Source organism: Macaca fascicularis, chromosome 2, assembly GCF_037993035.2.
Source record: "Macaca fascicularis isolate 582-1 chromosome 2, T2T-MFA8v1.1".
Classification (NCBI taxonomy): Eukaryota; Metazoa; Chordata; class Mammalia; order Primates; family Cercopithecidae; genus Macaca; species Macaca fascicularis.
Window position 1 is genome coordinate 162,974,810 of NC_088376.1, and position 19,139 is coordinate 162,993,948.

Below are 19,139 nucleotides of genomic sequence, written 5' to 3' on the forward strand. Positions count from 1 at the left end.
AACTAACACTGGAACAGAAAACCCAATACCGCATGCTCTCACTCATAAGTGGGAAGTGAACAATGAGAACACATGGACACAGGGAGGGGTACATCTCACACTGGGGCCTCTTGAGGGGTGGGGGGCAAGGGGAGGGAGGGCATTAGGACAAATACCTAATGCATGTGGGGCTTAAAACCTTCATGACTGGTTGATAGGTGCAGCAAACCACCATGGCACATGTATACTTGTGTAACATACCTGCACATTCTGGACACATATCCCAGAACTTAAAGTAAAATTAAAAAAGAAAGAAAAAAAAAGTTGATCCTTAGGCCTGTTTATAGTCCAAGGGAGCTATGAATGCTGAAATTTGTATACTATCAATTTATATGTATATTCACATATTAATATCTATAATACACAGATTCAGGAATATAGATTTTTGTCAAATGGCCAAGTGGATACTGATAAAACAACTTCTAATATTCAATTAAAATTTTATTCTATTTTAAAGAAAAAGAACAAATAGGAAAATCGTCTTTGCAATGAAAAGGTCAGAAACCAAGGAGGTGGTGTCCTAATACGCTGATAGCAGAGATTATATCTCCTTTGCCTTCCTATCTCTGGTTCTTAATACATTGGCAAGTTGGTATTTAGGAATTGTTGAATTAATATTTGGCACATGAAGATCATTAAAGTAAGAACTCATAAAGCATGGGAAAAACAAGGTCATTTGCTAAAGGGGAATTTGGGGGCACGATACTTAGCAAGTCTTCTTTTACACTTATAGCTAAATATTTTGTTTGTTTGACCATTTGATTTGGATGTAAATTCTGTTGCACCTCTGGTAAACCAAGTCAGCCTGCTCTTCCTGGTTAAGAAAGAGAGGCAGAAATGCAAAGTGTAACCAGCTTATTAATAAGCTAAGGATAGAGAAAAGAAATTTGTCTCTGGGCTGGGAGCAGTGGCCCACGCCTGTAATCCCAGCACTTTGGGAGGCTGAGGCGGACAGATCATTTGAGCCCAGGAGTTTGAGACCAGCCTGGCCAACATGGCAAAACCCCATCTCTACTAAAATTACAAAAATTAGGGAGGGATGGTGGCGCATGCGTGTAATCCCAGCTACTTGGGGTGGCTGAGACACGAGAATTGCTTGAACCCAGGAGGCGGAGGTTGAAGTGAGCTGAGTGTGCCTCACTGCACTCCAGCCTGGGCAACAGAATGAGACTTTGTCTAAAAAAAAAAAAAAAAAAAAAAAAGGAAAAAATAAAAAACTGTCTCTGGCATAACTTGAGAAGGGAGAAGCTAGAAGAGACCTTTGATTTCATCAGGTCCAAGCACTGCTAACCATTCAGCTATTCTGTGGGCAGAATGTCTCTGTTCTTCCAGATGCAATTTCAGCAGCTGTGGGCCTGAACTGACAGTGCAGGGTAAGGAGCTCCCTCTCTCCATGTGAAACGAAGCAGGACTACAGGAAAGCAGGCTGATTTGGAAAGGCCAGGTCCACCCAGGACAAGAGGCGGTGCTGAATGTTTGGCTCATGACAAAACATAATTTACAAATTTACTGGCTTCAAGGATGTAAAAAGATATAATTTACTGACTTCAAGGGTGTAAAAATGCATGCTTCCTAGCCCAGCTGCAAGCAGCAACTCAGTCCAAGATCAGCAGATTTTCTGAAGCCTGGGGGTGGGATGCATGTTGTTAACTTCTGATGCAGATGTCTACTGAGAGTCTGTAATCTGTGTGGTCGTGAAGATGAGATCTCATCCATCAATTGCTTGACAAGGGCTATCATCATATCTCTGGGCCTACGTGGCCCTCAAAACACGATGTGAGAAACATATTGGACAAAAGCATTTCCTGGGAGAATCCTCCAGCAAGAATTCAGCCATTGGCAAAGAATCTTTCAAGTGGCCCTATCTCATTGGAGACAAGTAAACATATATACACATGGGCATATGTGAATATACACACTCCTCCAAGGTGCTACACTTTCCTAGAAACAAAAAGATTGAGAGAGGAAAAAGCTTTACAGGCATCCTGTTAGGATGCTTTCTCTCATTTATTTTTAGACTCCTTTCAGCTCTATGCTGAGAGGGAAAGCAAAGGAAGGGCTTACCCAGAATGTGAAGCTTTTTAGTGAGGGTTTGGGGTGTGCAGATTTGGTAACGTGGTGAAAACCCAGTGTCTATGGAAGTTCACGGCATCCACAGCACTCAGAGCCCCCCAAATATATCTGGCCCTTGTGTTCACTAATTCCAAGGAATTATCAGCGGTTCCAGGGGACCGTGGGGATCACCCTGAAACCACTACAATTACCCAAAATGTGCCCCTCCTAACACATAGGCATTGAACAAGTTCCTAACTCGCCCCCAACTCTCACAGATCTCTGGTACTTTAAAAGCCTTATGGCACACGTGCCTAGCCCTCAGCCTTCTGCCTAACAGGGGAGTGCTTTGCCAGTGAAAAATAAGATTAGGGAAGAGGACAAAGAAAGGAAGAAGAGAAGGGGTTTCCATATCCATTAATGAATTCATTCAACAGATGGTTATGGAACACTTACCATTTTCCAAAGACCGTGCTATGGTGTGAGTTATAGAACAAGAAACAGCCTGGGTTTTAAGGAGTAGAAACTGTCCAGTGGAACTAACATTAAAAGGCAGTAATATAACATGACAATTGTACTGATGCACATAGACCCTGGGGTGTTGTAGGGACATAGAGGATGGCACCAAACCTAGACTGAGGGCATCATCTATACAGATACATACTCTTATTTCTTTGAGTCCTGTGAGGTGAGTCACTCACAAAGAAAATGTACAGAAATAACTCAGAATAAATAAAAAGATGGATGGCATAGTAAGCTTGGCAGATCGATGTTGGAGAACATCAGTTTTGGTGGCAACAATCTGCAAGGTTGTCTAATTTTCTCCTGCACCTCTCAGCTGCCTGGATGCAAAAGCAGACAATGGATTATGGCTCTGATCTGAGTTTACTGGGCAGATGCTACAGAAGGTCTTGTTTGAAAAGGGAATTGGGTGTTATTGAGAGAACAGTTCAGATGACCAACCAGGGATCTGAAATTGGGTTGAGATAGGAAGAGAGACTGATAGACTATGAGGAAGCAAAAGAACCAAGTGACTGGAGGTCTGTAGGCTGTCAATGTACAAATGTGGTAGGAGTAAGCACATGAGAGGGCTGGAGGGTAGGACCCTCATTCATTTATTCCTCAAATGTTTATTGAGTGCCTTCAGTGTCCAGGTAGTTTTCTAGTTCTGGGAGTACATCATGCACAATTCTATTGGGAGGAGAAAGCAATAAACAAAATCATAATAATAAGTAAATTATGTAATACGTTAAAAGGTAATAAGTACTATGGTTGGATGGGGGCAGGGGAAGAGAATAGAGCAGGATGAGGATTCAGAATTCCGTGGATAGGGTGTAATTTTAAATAGGGTTGTCATCATACCATGAGAAGGTAACATATGAACACGCAGTCAGGAGAGAAAGAGGATGAGCTATGCAGATCCATGTATTGAAATATTCCAGGCAGAGAGAACAGCCACTTCAAAGCCTCGCAGTGTGTGAGTGCCTGGTGTTTTCAAGGAACAGCAAGGAGGCGTGTGGCTGGAGTGGGATGGGCCTGGAGAAGATGTAAGAAATGAGGTTGAGAAACAACAGGGATCAAATGTGTAGGCTTTGTAAACTCTGGTAAAGACTGACTTTCCCTCTGGGAAATAGAGAGTCATTGTGGGGTTTTGAGCAGAGAAGTGACATGATCTTATTTCTCTTTAATGGATTACTCTAGCAGCTATGTTGAAAATAGACTTGAGGGAAGTGCCAGGGTAGAAGCAGGGAGACCAGTTAGGAGGCTATTGCAATAATCTAAATAAGAAATGCAAAGTAAGACTTTGATCAGGTGGTGGCAGCAGAGGTGGTGAGAAGGAGTTAGATTCTGGATGTATTTCGAGGATAGAGCCAACAAGATTTATGACAGATTGGATGTGGGTGATGAGCAAGAGTCAGGATGACTCCCAGGTTTTTGGTCCAGGCAAATTGAAAGGTGGAGTTGCCATTATCTGAAATGGGGAAGAATGTGAGCGATTGAGGGGGAGGCTTGGAGTTAAATTTTGAACAGATTGTAGTCAAATTGGTGTTGGGATATTGGTATTTAAAATTCCTGAAGGGGAACCATTCTGAATGACCCTAAGACCCAGAGTGTAACCTGGGGATGGGTGTCTGAAGAGGAATAAAGTGAAATCATTATGATTGAATAATTTAGAACTCTGGAGGCTGAAAGGCTAATGAAATCTCCTAGGATGTTCTACTAGGATGGGGCCCAGGCACGAGAGTAAGGAATAGGGTCAGGCCTTATGATAGACACTTTAAATACAAATGGTTAGAGGTCCCACTAATATTAGCTTGAGGTGTGCAGAATTTTAATTGGGTGCAGATTAGTGTATACATTAGAAATAAGCAAGATATTAAAAGATCAAATTTGCTGAAACACATCAGATAACATTATGATAAAGCTGTTTGGAGTTTTATTTGAGATAGATTTATAATCCCACTGTAGCATGGATCCAAAATAGTAAGTTAATAAAGAAATTGGATAAATTTTCACAATTTAAATCTTAATTGCTTTATTAGAAAGCATTTTGGAAAGACATTCATATTTGGTTTTGGATAGGTTAAAGCTCAGTGATATGATTTACATCAATTTTTGTAGCATTTTAGAAAGCATGGTCTTGTGACATCTTAGGGAAGTTTTCTGTTAGTCACAGCATGCCAACAAGTACCTTGTGCTCCATTCTCTGGCCATGTTTTCAGACTCAGTAACTCCAAATAAAATGAACTGCCAAGTTCAGAAAGTAACATTTGATAAAGTTTTGCAACATCATACCGTTGAGCTGGTGGATGCCACTTAAGTATCTGAATTCATTAGACACTATTGAAATGATAATGCAGAATTATACAGGTTTTGCAGATGTAGTTCGATATTTACCTATACGTGTTGAAACCTCACTTGAGGATAGAAAAATCAAGAAAGTTCTTGTCTTACATTTCCACTCAATAAATGAAGAGGAAGAGATAATGAGATAGCTATATAATCCTTTAAAAAAAAAAAAAAAAAAAACAAAAAACTTCACCTTGTTTCTGACTGACAGTAACCCAATTCAGGCATTTTACTCTTCATAAATGGAAGACAAGTAATCTAGATAGTACTGGCTATCTGTAATTAAGTATACAATATTGAAATCTATTTGCTTTGTGGAAATTATGTGTTTGTGACTGATTAAAATATTCAACTATGTAGGTTTCATCTTTTAGCTCAATAGAAAAATATAAATGACATTGGTGGCTGAATTCCTACCAACGTGGCAAAGACATTCCCCAGACATACATAATTCACCTGCTGAATTGGAGATGATTCACCTTTCAGTGACTTCACAGGTGTTAACTTGGCCAAACAAAAAAGGGAAATCATCTTGTATTCATCTTTTGTTCCCTGAGGCAAGTTTTCAGTAAGATTGCTCAGGAAAAATGTCACAACATGCATATATAAGTCCATAGTATATCTATTTGAATAATGAATTAGCATCACTGTCTGAGAGGTGAAAACTATTCAATGTATATTTTGTGGAAAATGACTAAATTGAGTTCCTTTTAGCTAAATCAGAAAGAGAAGGAATCCTCAATCAGGATTTCATGCAGTACTGTATCACTCAAAGGAAAACTGATTGTATAGTGATACTCAAATAAAATGGGTCCAAAGAAAAATTATGAGAGAAACTTACCGATCAGTGATCTAGACCAAACAGACATGTGGCTGTGAAATCCAGGCAGTTGCTTGGTGACGAGGTCACCGTCAGATAGTCATGGCTTATGTGCAGGAACATGAGAATGGCCATGGGGAGGAATAGCCGGGTTATGGGTCTTGCAGGAGTCCACCCACTGCTTGTGCCATTGCTCAAACTTCTGACTGCACCAAGCGGCTGATGCCAGGTCAGCAGTACTCTCTGCTCTGAATCAGTGTCAGCACTGGTCTCTCTAATGGAGTACTTTTCTTTAAAAAATGCTTTGTGAAGCTGCTGGTTAGCACTGTTCTTACTTCTGTAGTTAATATTCACCACATATTTCCCCTTCTTTTGTGGAGAGATAAAGAAATTAAGGAAAATCACTCTCCATAAGTCCACAATCTGAAGACATGGAGGCTGAGGAGGCAGACCTGAATGAATAAGTAGATCATATAATAGGGCTAGATCTTAAATTTGGATATAGGAGACTTAAGGTAAACCATAGAAGATTGTTCTTTATACATGTAGCTCTTTTGCTAAATGATAAAGGTGGTATGTTAAGATTAATGATTCTGAATGTAATGTACAGAACATACCAGAACAGGGAAAAATTGGTGTTTACTGAGAGCTGAAGATTACATCAAAAATCTAAAAAGTAGTATTTTTTCATCATCTTAAAGTTTGCAAAAGTTTTGGCACATACATCATCTCATCTTTGCAATAACCTGTGGGGTAGATACAAAAGATGATGTTATTTTCATTTTACAGATGAGGAAATAGGAGCCTGTTTCCTGGTCAGACAGGCTTAGTCAGCTGTGAGTGGCAGAGCTGGTATACCCACCTGTTACCCTCAACTCCAGTTCCATTGCTCCTAACATGATTGTATCCTGGATAAATATGGTATCAAGAATGGAGAGGCCGGGCGCGGTGGCTCACACCTGTAATCCCAACACTTTGGGAGGCTGAGGTGGGCGGATCACCTGAGGTCAGGAGTTCAAGACCAGCCTGGCCAACATGGTGAAACCCTGTCTCTACTAAAAATGCAAAAATTAGATGGGTGTGGTGGCGCATGCCTGTAAACCCAGCTACTGGGGAGACCAAGGCATGAGAATCGCTTAAACCTAGAGAGATGGAGGTTGCAGTGAGCCAAGATTGCCCCACTGCATTCCATCCTGTGCAACAGAACAAGACTCTGTCTCAAAAAAAAAAAAAAGAAAAAGAAGAGTGAACTTTGGGAGGCTGAGGCAGGCAGATCACTTGAGGTCAGGCGTTTGAGACCAGCTTGTCCATCATGGCAAAACCCTCTCTCTACTAAAAACACAAAAATTAGCCTGGTGTGGTGGTGGGCACCTGTAATCCCAGCTGCTCAGGGGGCTGAAGCAGAAGAATTGCTTGAACCTAGGAGGCAGAGGTTGTAGTGAGCCAAGATCACACCATTACACTCCAACCTGGGCAACAGAGCAAGACTCTGTCTCAAAAAAAAAAAAAAAGATGGAGAGCGAGAGAAAGCTCAGAGACTTTGAAATAAGAAGTGAAAGAGGCCTGGCACAGTGGCTCACACCTGTAATCCCAGCACCTTGATAGACCGAGGCGGGCAGATCACTTGAGGTCAGGAGTAGAAGACCAGCCTGACCAACATGGTGAAACCCGTCTCTACTAAAAATACAAAAATTAGCTGGGCGTGGTGGCGGGCGCCTGTAATCCCATTTACTCGGGAGGCTGAGGCAGGAGAATCACTTGAACCAGGGAGGGGGAGGTTGCGGTGAGCCGAGATTGTGCCACTGCACTCCAGCCTGGGCAACAGAGTGAGACTCTGTCTCAAAAAAATTTTTTAAAAAAAGAAGAAGTGAAAGAAACCTGGCAATTGATTGGGTATTTCTGATAAAGAAACAGAAGGAAAAGGTGATTCCTAGGTTTCTAAAACCTGGAAGAGGAGGACAGTGAGATTATAATATAAACAGCTGACGTTGGCAGCATGCCTATTATGTGCCAGGCCGTGTGCCAAGCATTTTGCCATATTGCCTCATGAAATCCTCACAACTCTTTGAAGGTAGATCATATAATTATTATTCTCATTTTAGAAAGGGTATGCATGAAAGTTGCTCTCACTTTTAGAAAAATAAGAAAATCTTCCCTCCAAAACAAGGTTCAGCTCATCTGGACTCACTGGCCTATGGTGACAGTACCTGGGGCCTGGGACAGTGGTTTGGTGTTCTTGTGTGTATGGATGTATCACAATGTCAGACACAAAGTAACTAAGCTGTGCTCATGGCAGTTATGATGTTTGCAAATCCAGCACTGCCAAACTGTTTAGTGCCTCCTAGGTGCTTTGCCTGTGGCTAGAACAAGCTTCACTAAGTGGATAGTTTTGCCTTGGCCCTAGCCTTTAAGGTGGCCTGCCAGGTCACCAAGAGACATAGGTAAGAATGCTTTCCTCCTTAGTTATGATTTAAAAATAAAAGTATAGCAAAGTATAATTATCAAATGACTTTTAGTAGAAATGTTGCATTTATATACACTATTTAGATTACAATTCTTAAATACAATGGCTTTCCTTCTTGTTACTTGTAATTAATTAGTATCAGTCACTGTCCAGTGTGAGACTGGCGTTGCCCTTAGGTTAACCAGTTCACATCCTGAACCTCTGTTGGTGCCCGGGGTATTTGTCTGAACCCCTGATTATTCACATCTCCCTCTCACTTTCAAATTTGTCTCTAATCTCATCTAAAACTGTTAATACTTGAGAAAAGGCCCTTCCCCAATTTCTTGCTTCTAATCCCTTTATCTTCTTTCTTTCTTGGTCAAGTAGAGGAAAACGGTTTACATATCAAATAAAGCAAATAGTATATGAAAAAAAAAAAACATTGTTTCCAAATAGTTTACCTTACAGCTCATTTCTAAGGGCTCCAAACTGTGGGTATCTACCTGCTGGTTATTAATTCACTAAGCTGCACATGGCAGTCCCCTAGCAACCATAAACTTCATGGATAAAATCCCAGCTCTTCTCCAGTACTACCTGTTTGTAGGTAGTCAGCCTTCTTTTAAAAGACTTGGAGTTATACAAGCAATAAGTGCCAGAGTTTAGTTCTTTTTGAAAATAAATTTAAAGAAATCATAAGTTTTCACAGGGCTATAAAGTGGTTTCTTCCCAGTGGTCCTTCACTCCGAGGCTGCACTGGAGATTATGCTGGTGAGGAAGCTTTGATCTCATAGGTCTTTGGCCTCAAGGCAAAAGGTCATGGCTGTAAGTGTCTTTCTTCCTGATGCCCTCTAGGATTGTGAAGATGTCCAGTCCCAATCTGAACATTGTGACCTTATTGGGCAGTTGTCTGACTTACAGTAGCGCTTACCTCTTTGGGATTCAAGATGTTTTAGTGGGGAGCTCAATGGAAACTCTCATTCAGGTAGGTGAAGTATTAAAATTTGGTTTTGACTAAAATTTTAAAGTTGTGATGATTTTTTTAAACCAGCTGCTCCCATGGGTGGTGGTTACCTTTATCCTTGGTGTGGGCACTTTTCGAGGCAATCCAAGAACACTTGGTGAGGTTCACTCTGTACCCCATGCCCTTTGTGGGACCCAGACCCTGCAAATCAGAGTGTGTGGAGAACTGACAAAGGTTCCTCTTGTGACTCTTCTGTCCCCTTCCACCTGTAGATAAGACTGTCCATGCTGTGCATTGGGACCTCCCTTGTGTTTGGCCCCATTCTGGGAAAGAGCTGGCGACTCTACAAGGTGTTTACCCAAAGGGTGCCGGACAAGAGAGTGGTAAGTAGACAGCAAGTACACAATACTTGATTGTAGATGGCAGATTCAGCATTAGTTAACAGCTAGAGAAACTCATGCAGATTACTGAGCCTAGCCCCTTTCAGGACATCCGAAGTTCTTGTTTCTCATTCCAAACCCTGAAATCATGCGGCCTCATAAGGCCTCAGGCCTGGAAGGCTGTGGATCACTGCTGTTGAAGAGAGGGCTTCAAACGTGGGCTCTGGTTCCTATGTACCCCAGGCCCTGTGGGGACATGTGAGCTGGCCAATACCTGGCACCAGTGTGAGGCCGAACAAGATGTCCAGAGACTGTTGTTTGGCACAGGTGTGAGCTGGAAGTGAAGGGAGGAAGAGTGATTACAGAGAAACTATAGCAAGTAAGTAGTTATTTCCTTCCCTGGAGCTCAGTTCTTTTCTATATAGAAGGCAGAGAAGGATGTGTCCAGAGAAGTGAGCAAAGAAGAGCAGGAAGAATCAACCCTAAGTTATGTAGCAGCCAGATCACCGACATGTCCCTGAGATCAGTCATCAACTTAACCACATTTCCCCATTTTCTCAGGTTGTCTGATGAGACTGCTCAAACCTCAATTCCTGACCAGTACCCTCATTGGGTATAGGCCCTGCCCAGACCCAATATATCATTCAGTTGGTGTTTACTTCTCTGGAATGATGGGAATTTTTTTTTAGCAAATGTTATTGAATCATGGTGCATACTTACCAAAAGCTCAGCTGTGAGCAACCATACCTGTGAAGAAGATTGCCTGAAAGGACAAAAACTGCATTCATCCCTCAAGAACACTAATTTCTTTTTTAAACATAGCTTTATTGAAGTATAACTGACATGCAGTGAACTGCACATATTTAAAGCATATGATTTGATAAATCGTGACATGGATATACAACCAAGAAACATGGTGCATAATGAACATATCCCTCATCTTCAAAAACTTCCTTGCAACCCTTTGTTATCTCCCTCTCCTGTCCAATCCTTATATCCCTTGTTCCTATCCTCAGGAAATCATTGATGTGCTTTCTGTCACTGTAGATGAGTTTGCATTTTCCAGAGTTTTCTATAAATGTAACCATACAGTATGGACTCTTTTTTCTCTGGCTTATTTTACTCACATAATTGTTTTTATGAATATTATAGTTATTTATGTTGTGTGCATCAATAGTTCTTTCTTTGTTATTGCTGAGTAATATTACAATGCATAGATACACATTTGCTTATCTGTAGATGGATGTTTGGGTTATTGCCAGTTGTGGCGATTAAAAATAAAGCTGCTATGAACATTCATGTACAAACTCTTTGTTTAGACATAGGCTTTTATTTCTCTTGGGTGAAAACCTAATTTTTTTTTTTAGAAAAAAATATTTTAAGAGTAGGATGGTTAGATCATATGGTAAGTGTATATTTAACTTTTTAAGAAACTGTCAGACTGTTTTTCAAAGTGGTTGTACCATTCTGCATTTCCACCAGCAATGTATGAGAGTCCATTTCCTCCACCTTCTTGGCAGCATTTGATTTGATCAGTCTTTTTCACTTTAGGCATTCTAATAGGTATGTGTGGTAATATCTCATTATGGTTTCAAATTTGCATTTCTCTAATGCAATATTAAGTATTTCTTTACATGCTTACTTGCCATCCATACACCTTCTTTGGCAGACTGTTCAAATCTTTCACCCCCTTTTTTTTTTTTTTTTTTTTTTTTTTTTTTGAGACAGAGTTTCACTCTTTCACCCAGGCTGGAGTGCAGTGGTGTGATCTTGGCTCACTGTAACCTCCGCCTTACGGTTTCAAGTGATTCTCCTGCCTCAGCCTCCGAAGTAGCTGGGATTACAGGCACCTGCCACCGTGCCTGGCTGATTTTTGTATTTTTAGTAGAGACACCGTTTCATCATGTTGGCCAGGCTGATCTCGAACTCCTGACCTCATGATCTGCCTGCCTTGGCCTCCCAAAGTGCTGGGATTACAGGCATGAGCTACTGTGCCCAACGTCACCCATTTTTAAATTGGATTTTTTGTTGTCTTATTATTGAGTTTTGTGAGTTCTTTTTATATTCTGGATATAAACCCTTTATCAGATGTATGATTTGCAAAGATTTTCTTCCAGTTTATTCTTTTGTTCCTTTTACTTTCATTTACTTCAGAGTGTCTTTCAAAGGCATTTCTAATTCTGATGAAGTCGAATTTACCAATATGTTCTTTGTTTTTAGGTTTTTGTTTGTTTGTTTGTTTGTTTTTTGTATTTTTAGTAGAGACTTCACCATGTTGGCCAGGCTGGTCTCAAACTCCTGGCCTCAAGTGATTCACCAGCCTCAGCCTCCCAAAGTTCCAGGATTACAGGCATGACCCACCACACCCGGCTCCAATGTGTTCTTTTATGGATCATGTTTTTGGTATTATATTTAAGAAATTTTTGCCTAACTTAAGGCCCCAAAAGGTTTTCTCATGTGTTTACTTCTAGAAATTTTAGAGTATTAGCTTTTACATTTAAGCCTATGATCCATCCATTTTGAGTTAATTGTGGTATATGGTATGATGTATTGATTGAATTTTATTTTTTTACATACAGACATTTGATTGTTCCAACACCATTTGTTGAAAACATTGTCCTTTCTTCACTGAATTACCTTTGTGCCTTTGTTGAAAATCAGTTGTCCATAGGTGTGTAGATCTATTTCTAGACCCTCCATTCTGTCTCACTGATGTGTCTGTCTCAACAGCAATACCATATTACCTTGATTACTGTAGCTTTATACTAAATCTTGAAATCAGGGAGTATTGGTTCTTTGACTTTCTTCTTCTCTTTCAATGTTGTTTTGGCTAATCTGGGTCCTCTGAATGCTCATGTGAATTTTTGAATCAGTTTACTGATTTCTACAAAAATTCTTTTGAGATTATGTTGAATCTAATATAGATGAAATTGTGGAGAATTGGCTTCTTACTAATGTGTGTCTTTTTTCCCATGAACCCATTTATTTAGCTCTTTAATTTTTCCCATCTTTTTTTGTACTTTTCAATATTGTTCTTTCACATCTTTCATCAAAGTTATTTCTAGGTATTTTATATTTTATGCTGTTTTGTATGTTATTATTTTTCAAATTTCACTTTCCAGTTGTTTGTTGCTAATATATAGAAATATAATTACTTTTTTTTTTTTTTTGAGATGGAGTCTGGCTCTGTTATCTAGGCTGGAGTGCAATGGTGCGATCTTGGCTCACTGCAACCTCCGCCTCCCAGGTTCAAGCGATTTTCCTGCCTCGGCCTCCCAAGTAGCTGGGATTACAGGTGCCTGCTACCACACCCGGCTAATTTTTATATTTTTAATAGAGACGAGATTTCACCATGTTGGCCAGGTTGGTCTCAAACTCCCAACCTCAGATGATTTGCCTTCCTCGGCCTCCTGAAGTGCTGGGATTACAGGCATTAGCCACCGTGCCTGGCCACATAAATATAATTAATGTTTATATGCTTAGCTTGTATACTGCAACCTTTCTAAAGTAAGTACGTGTTAGTTCTAGCAGCTTTCTTTTTTAGACAGAGTCTCGCTCTGTTGCCCAGGCTGGAGTGCAGTGGCGAAATCTCAGCTCACTGCAAGCTCCGCCTCCCAGGTTCACGCCATTCTCCTACCTCAGTCTCTCGAGTAGCTGGAACTACAGGCACCCGCCACCGCGCCCAGCTAATTTTTTGTGTTTTTAGTAGAGACAAAGTTTCACCATTCACGGGATGGTTTCGATTTCTGACCTTGTGATCCACCCACCTCGGCCTCCCAAAGTGCTGGGATTACAGGCGTGAGCCACCGCGCCCGGCCTCTAGCAGCTTTTTATAGAGTCTGTCAGATTTTCTACGTAGATGACCATATCATCAGTTAATAAAGATAATTGATTTTCAATCTCTTGTTTGATTGCACTGGCTAGAAACAATAGTACAATCTGAATGGAAGTGGTGAGAGCAGATACCTTTATTATTCTTGATCCTATGGGGAAAACAGTCTTTCAAAACTAAGAATGATGTTAGCAGTAGTTTTATTGTAGATGCCATTTATCCAGCTGGGGAGGTACTATTCTACTCTTATTTTGCTGAGAGTTTTAATCAAGAATTGATGTTGGGTTTTGTCAAAAACTTTTTCTGGGTCTATTGAGATGATCATATGGTTTTTCTTTTTTTAGTTCATTCACGTGGTGGATTATGTTAAATGGTTTTTTTTTTTAAACCCTTATACAATACTTTATTTTTTAGAGTGGTTTTAAGTTAACATAAGAATTGAGCAGAAGGTACAGAGGTTTTACATATACACTCTTTCCCCACACATGCATAGCCTCTTCCATTATCAATATTCCCCATCAGAGTGTATATTTATTACAATTGATGAACCTACATTAATACATCATTATCACCCAGAGTCTGTACTTTACATTAAGTTTCACTTTTGGTGTTGTACATTTTATGGGTCTGGACAAATGTATAATGATATATATCTACCGTTACAGTATCATACAGAGTAGTTTTACTGCTCTAAAAATCCTCTACGCTCCTGCTCTTTATCTCTTTATCTGCCCATATGTTAAGTGATTTAGGGTGTCAAACCAACCTCCATCCCTGGGATAAACTCCACTTGGTCATGATACATTATCCTCTTCATAATTGTTGGACTCATTTTTATAAAAACTTTGTTTAGAATTTGTACATTCATGTTTTTAATACATATTGCTCTGTAGTTGTCTTGTAATGTATTTTTCTCGTTTTGGTATCAGAGTAATGTTGGCTTTATAAAATGAGTTGGGAACTATTCCCTTCTTTTCAATTTCAAGAAGAATTTCTATAAAATTGCATAATTGGCACTCATGTATAAGTATCTTACAATAGTATGCTTCCTTTTATCCCTATTCCTATCTTTGGTGTTACGTTATAAGCCCCATACAATTATTTTGTTTAATAAATCAATTATCTTTTAAAATATTTTATTTTTTATTTTTAAGACCCAGGACAACATGCTGAATTTTGTTATTTTCTTTAATGATATTTAAGTAATGAAAACGAATCTTGTATTTTTTTGTTTAGTTACCTTTTCCAGTGTTGTTAATTTCCTGTATAGATCCACATTTTTGTCTCATATTATTTTCCTTTGCCTGAAGGATATCTAACATTCCAGTGTGGGTGTGCTACTACTGAATTCTTTCAGCTTTTGATTATCTGAAAAAGTCTTTATTTTGCCTTTGTTTCTGAAAGATATATTACTAAGTATAGAATTCTAGACTGAAATTTTCTTTTCTTCTTCCAGTACTTTCAAGATGTTCCTGCACTGTCTTCTCACTTGGCCTTCTATTTGATGAGAAGTCTCATGTTTATGTCTACACAAAATGTGTCTTTCGTCACTGCTTGCTTTGAGTAGTTTCCCTTTATCACTAGTTTTGAACAGTTTGATTAGGCAATTGGTTTGTTTTTAATTTTACAAACACTTTGAATCATATAACTGGTTGCGCTTCTTTCTTTTCATTGGTTGTCAAAAGCTCAGATCCACATTTCTTCTGCTCCTATTAGTAAATGCTATTATATATACACTCTTCATCTGAGCCTTCATCATAATTCCCTTTATTTTCTCTCTTCCCTGATGTTTAATGTTTTAATCCTATCACAGTGTATATTTTTCTCCATTTATTTTTGTAGTCACAAACTAACACATTCTCTTCATCCTAAGTCAAATACGGATGGTCCCTGACATACAACGGTTCAACTTAACAGTTTTTCTGTTTTACAATGGTGTGAAAGCAATCCACATTCAGTAGAAACCATACTTAAAATACCCATACAACCACTCTGTTTTTCACTTTCAGCACAGTAGTCAATACATTTCATGAGATATTCAACACTTCATTATAAATTAAGCTTTGTTTTAGACGATTTTGCCCAGGTGTAGGCTAATATAAGTGTCCTGAGCACATTAAAGGTAGGCTCGGTTAAGCTGCAACGTTTGGTAGGCTAAGCATATGAAATGCATTTTTGACTTATTATATTTTCAACTTATGATGAAAATAGTTTTATTTTTGATGGTTTTATCAGGACATAACCCCATCATAAGTCAAGATATTAAGTCAATCTGTAGTTCATGTGCATATAATGAAAATGCTAATGATTCCTTCTGCATCTCTGAATCTCACCCTCTCAGTTAATAGTTATTAACAGTGTGGTATGACATCCATGTCTATGTGCTCATATAAACATATAGAAATAATAGTTTATTTCTTTTATAAAACACTTTGAGTCCTTTGTGGGAAAAGGTAGGATATGAAGAAGTTAAACAAATGGAAATATGTAATGCTAATAATGATATCAGCATAGAAGTCATTGTAAATGTTTGGTGTCTGTTTCATTTTTGATAGCTACATTTGAAGCTCCTTGGGAGGGCTGACCTTGGAGCATATAGCTGAGAGCACTTGGGATACTCTAGCCCGTGTGTCATATAGCCAGTCAACAAGGAGGAGTTTTGACCTTGACTCTTTTGCAGATTATCAAAGACCTGCAGTTGCTGGGGTTGGTGGCAGCCCTGTTGATGGCTGATGTGATCCTGCTCGTGACATGGGTGCTGACTGATCCTATCCAGTGCCTCCAGATTCTCAGTGTCAGTATGACGGTGAGGGGCCAAATCCCTAGGGAATCTCATCCCCAAACTGGACTGACCTCTGTGGATACACAGGAGTCATCCTTGCAACAAGAAGATAAAGGACTCCAAGAGGAGGGAGAGTCAGGAGCTGTGGCTTCCATGAAATCCTTGCCCTTGTCTGCTACCACTCCCACTGCTCCTCCTGCCCTAGTGTCTCTTTGTGGGCATACAGTGAGATATCAGCATGCTGGAATCTGCCTGGCAGTTACCACCACTTCCACGTCATCAATAATTAAAACTTTCAGCTATCAGCAGTTACCTTCCCCTAATTGTAGAGGTGGAGGTGGTAGTTTAAGGTGGTCTTTGGAATCAGTCAACCCTGGTTCAAATCCTAGCCCTACCAAGCTCACTAGCTGTGTGACCTAAAGTCACCTCTCTGAGTCTGTTTCCTAATAGGTAAAATTGAAATAATACTACTACCTATTGCATAGGGTTGTGGCAATTTAACCTCTCTAAGTCTGTTTCCTAATAGGTAAAATTGAGATACTACTACTACCTATTGCATAGGGTTGTGGCAAAAATTAAATGAAACAACGTAGGTAAAAGACTTAACCATGTCCAGTACATAGTATTCAATTAATAAGAAGTATGGCCAGGCATGGTGGCTCATGCCTGTAATCCCAGCACTTTGGGAGGCTGAGGCAGGCAGATCACTAGAGGTAAGGAGTTCGAGACCAGCCTGGCCAACATGGTGAAACCATGTCTCTACCAAAAATACAAAAATTAGCCAGGCATGGTGGCACATGCCTGTAATCCCAGCTACTTGGGAAGCTGAGGCAGGAGACTCTCTTGAACCCAGGAAGCAGAGGTTGCAGTGAGCTGAGATTGCACCACTACACTCCAGCTTGGGCGACAGAGTGAGACTCTGCCACAAAAAAAAAAAAAAAAAAAAAAAAAAGTATTATGTATCTCCAGCCTCACAAGGGGCTTAGGAATACAGTAGAATCATGGAATTGTGACACTGCAAGATTAATGTTTAAGGATTCAATGATTTGCAGAAAGCAGGTGTATAATGAAATAGTTTATAATTTTGTTGAGGCACTAATCTGATTGGGGTAGCAAAGCACATAACTGAGGGGTAAGCCCTGTTGTCACCAAGCACACAGCTGTTAGCCCAACTTTATCATCTCTTCTCCTAACATGTAGTCACTCTCATTTAGGTTCTAGTGGAGTCACTTAAATGCTACAGTTTTTACATACTGAGGGGGAAATCATGTGCTGTAGAAAAATTAACACTCCAGGATGTTCACAAAGATCTGCTGTGTGTTCCTGGTAATTGTGGGCACCTCCAGTTCTGACTCTGTGTCCCTTCTAGGTGACAGGGAGAGACGTGTCCTGCACTTTGACCAGCACCCACTTCTGTGCTTCCCAGTATTCTGATGTTTGGATTGCTCTTGTTTGGGGATGCAAGGTTGGTAACCACATCTGATATGGTCTCTGTCACCAACAAAATGGATATGAAGAGGGAATTACAGGAATTAACAAGGTGATGTCTGCAAATAATCTTGAACTCAGAGGAGACCTCTGTTGATGCATAAACCTCAAAGCCATGACCGTTTTTACTTTTCTATTTTTATTTGTTTGGGGGAGACTCTCCCAACTCTTTAGACTCCCTCATTCAGTCTTCCCCCAAATCATCTGGAATTCCCACACTGTTTCTCCTATTTATTGGTCTGGTTTCTTAATTGATTTGACAATACCAGTTTTCCCTTCAGCTTCCTTGCAAGGGGAATTGTGAGGAGACATTTGACCCAGCTTTATTTGTTCTCTAAGTGCCTTTATTATGCCTTCAAGATTTGGGCCAAGGTGTCCTGCTGCCTTTCACCCGCCTGACTTTCTCGCTCTGCTTGGAAGTAAGGCTGGCTCTGAGACAGATGGCAGCATTCATGGGGCCCTTTGAGGGGTTCCAGCCGTCTCACAGTGTCTCCCATACTGCCCCAAATCTCTCACCATTAGACTCATTTGTCTCTGTTAGATGGGCAAAAGTAGGATATTATTTCCAGAAGGTAGAGGATACCTGCATGGAGCACTGAGGACGATCCTTAGAACAGAACAGCTGGTTTTCAGCTTAGAGAGACAGAGAACTGGTACTGAGGGGTACAGGGCAGTGCTGATTCCACAAACAAGCAAGCTCTGCCTGACAGCAGACTACCTGTTGACTATCAGGGCAGAGAGGTCTGGTTGACTGATTACTGGCAGAGGAAAAGGAGGAGTTTTTGTAGAAATAAGTGTCCTTTAAGGGTAAACTCTGGCCGGGCACAGTGGCTTACACCTGTAATCCCTGCACTTTGGGAGGCTAAGGTGGGTGGATCACTTGAGGTCAGGAGTTCGAGACCAGCCTGGCCAACATGGTGAAACTCTGTCTCTACTAAAAATACAGAAATTAGCTGGGTGTGGTGGTGTGCACCTATAATCCCAGCTACTCAGGAGGAGAATCCAGTAGGCTGAGGCAGGAGAATCGCTTGAACCTGGGAGGCGGAGGTTGCAGTGAGCTGGTATTGCGCCACTGCACTCCAGCCTGGGCAAGAGAGCGAGACTCCATCTCAATTAAAAAAAAAAAAAAAAGTAAACTTTACCCACTCCACCACTAAGAAAGTATTAGAAGTTGTTGCTTCTGAGGAACAGGTTTAGGGGTGGGCCAAAGTGGGGCAGGGAAACATTCCTTTTTAACTATGTACAAATATTACTTTGACAGAAATATTTTTTAAAAGAAGACTCTAGGAAGTGAACAGCTCTTGATCTCCAGAATCTTGCTAATGGTTAAAAAAGGAGCTTCAGTTGTGACAGATCAGGATTTGAATTCTGACTCCGCCCCTGCCTAGCTGACCCTGAGCCTCATTTAACCTCTCTGAGCCTCAGTTGCCTCATTTTAAAATGGGGATGATGATAATATCCCCTCAGAACTGTTCTGTTTCTAAAGAGTTAA

At 40.3% G+C, this 19,139-nt stretch overlaps 1 protein-coding gene across 6 annotated transcripts in view; it reads left to right on the top strand.

Moving 5' to 3' along the window:
• GPR156 (G protein-coupled receptor 156) overlaps positions 1 to 19,139 on the top strand; it is a 132,892-nt gene that overhangs the window by 93,853 nt on the left and 19,900 nt on the right. For 4 of the 6 annotated variants that reach the window (XM_074033377.1, XM_005548050.5, XM_065539164.2 and 1 more), the window contains 4 exons: positions 9,057 to 9,186; positions 9,438 to 9,548; positions 16,058 to 16,183; positions 17,529 to 17,624. In XM_074033377.1, coding sequence (XP_073889478.1) covers positions 9,067 to 9,186; positions 9,438 to 9,548; positions 16,058 to 16,183; positions 17,529 to 17,624 — 453 coding nt within the window. In that variant the 5' untranslated portion in view covers positions 9,057 to 9,066. The remainder of the gene's footprint in view (positions 1 to 9,056; positions 9,187 to 9,437; positions 9,549 to 16,057; positions 16,184 to 17,528; positions 17,625 to 19,139) is intronic. The other 2 variants (XM_045384688.3, XM_074033378.1) reach the window with 1 other exon arrangement.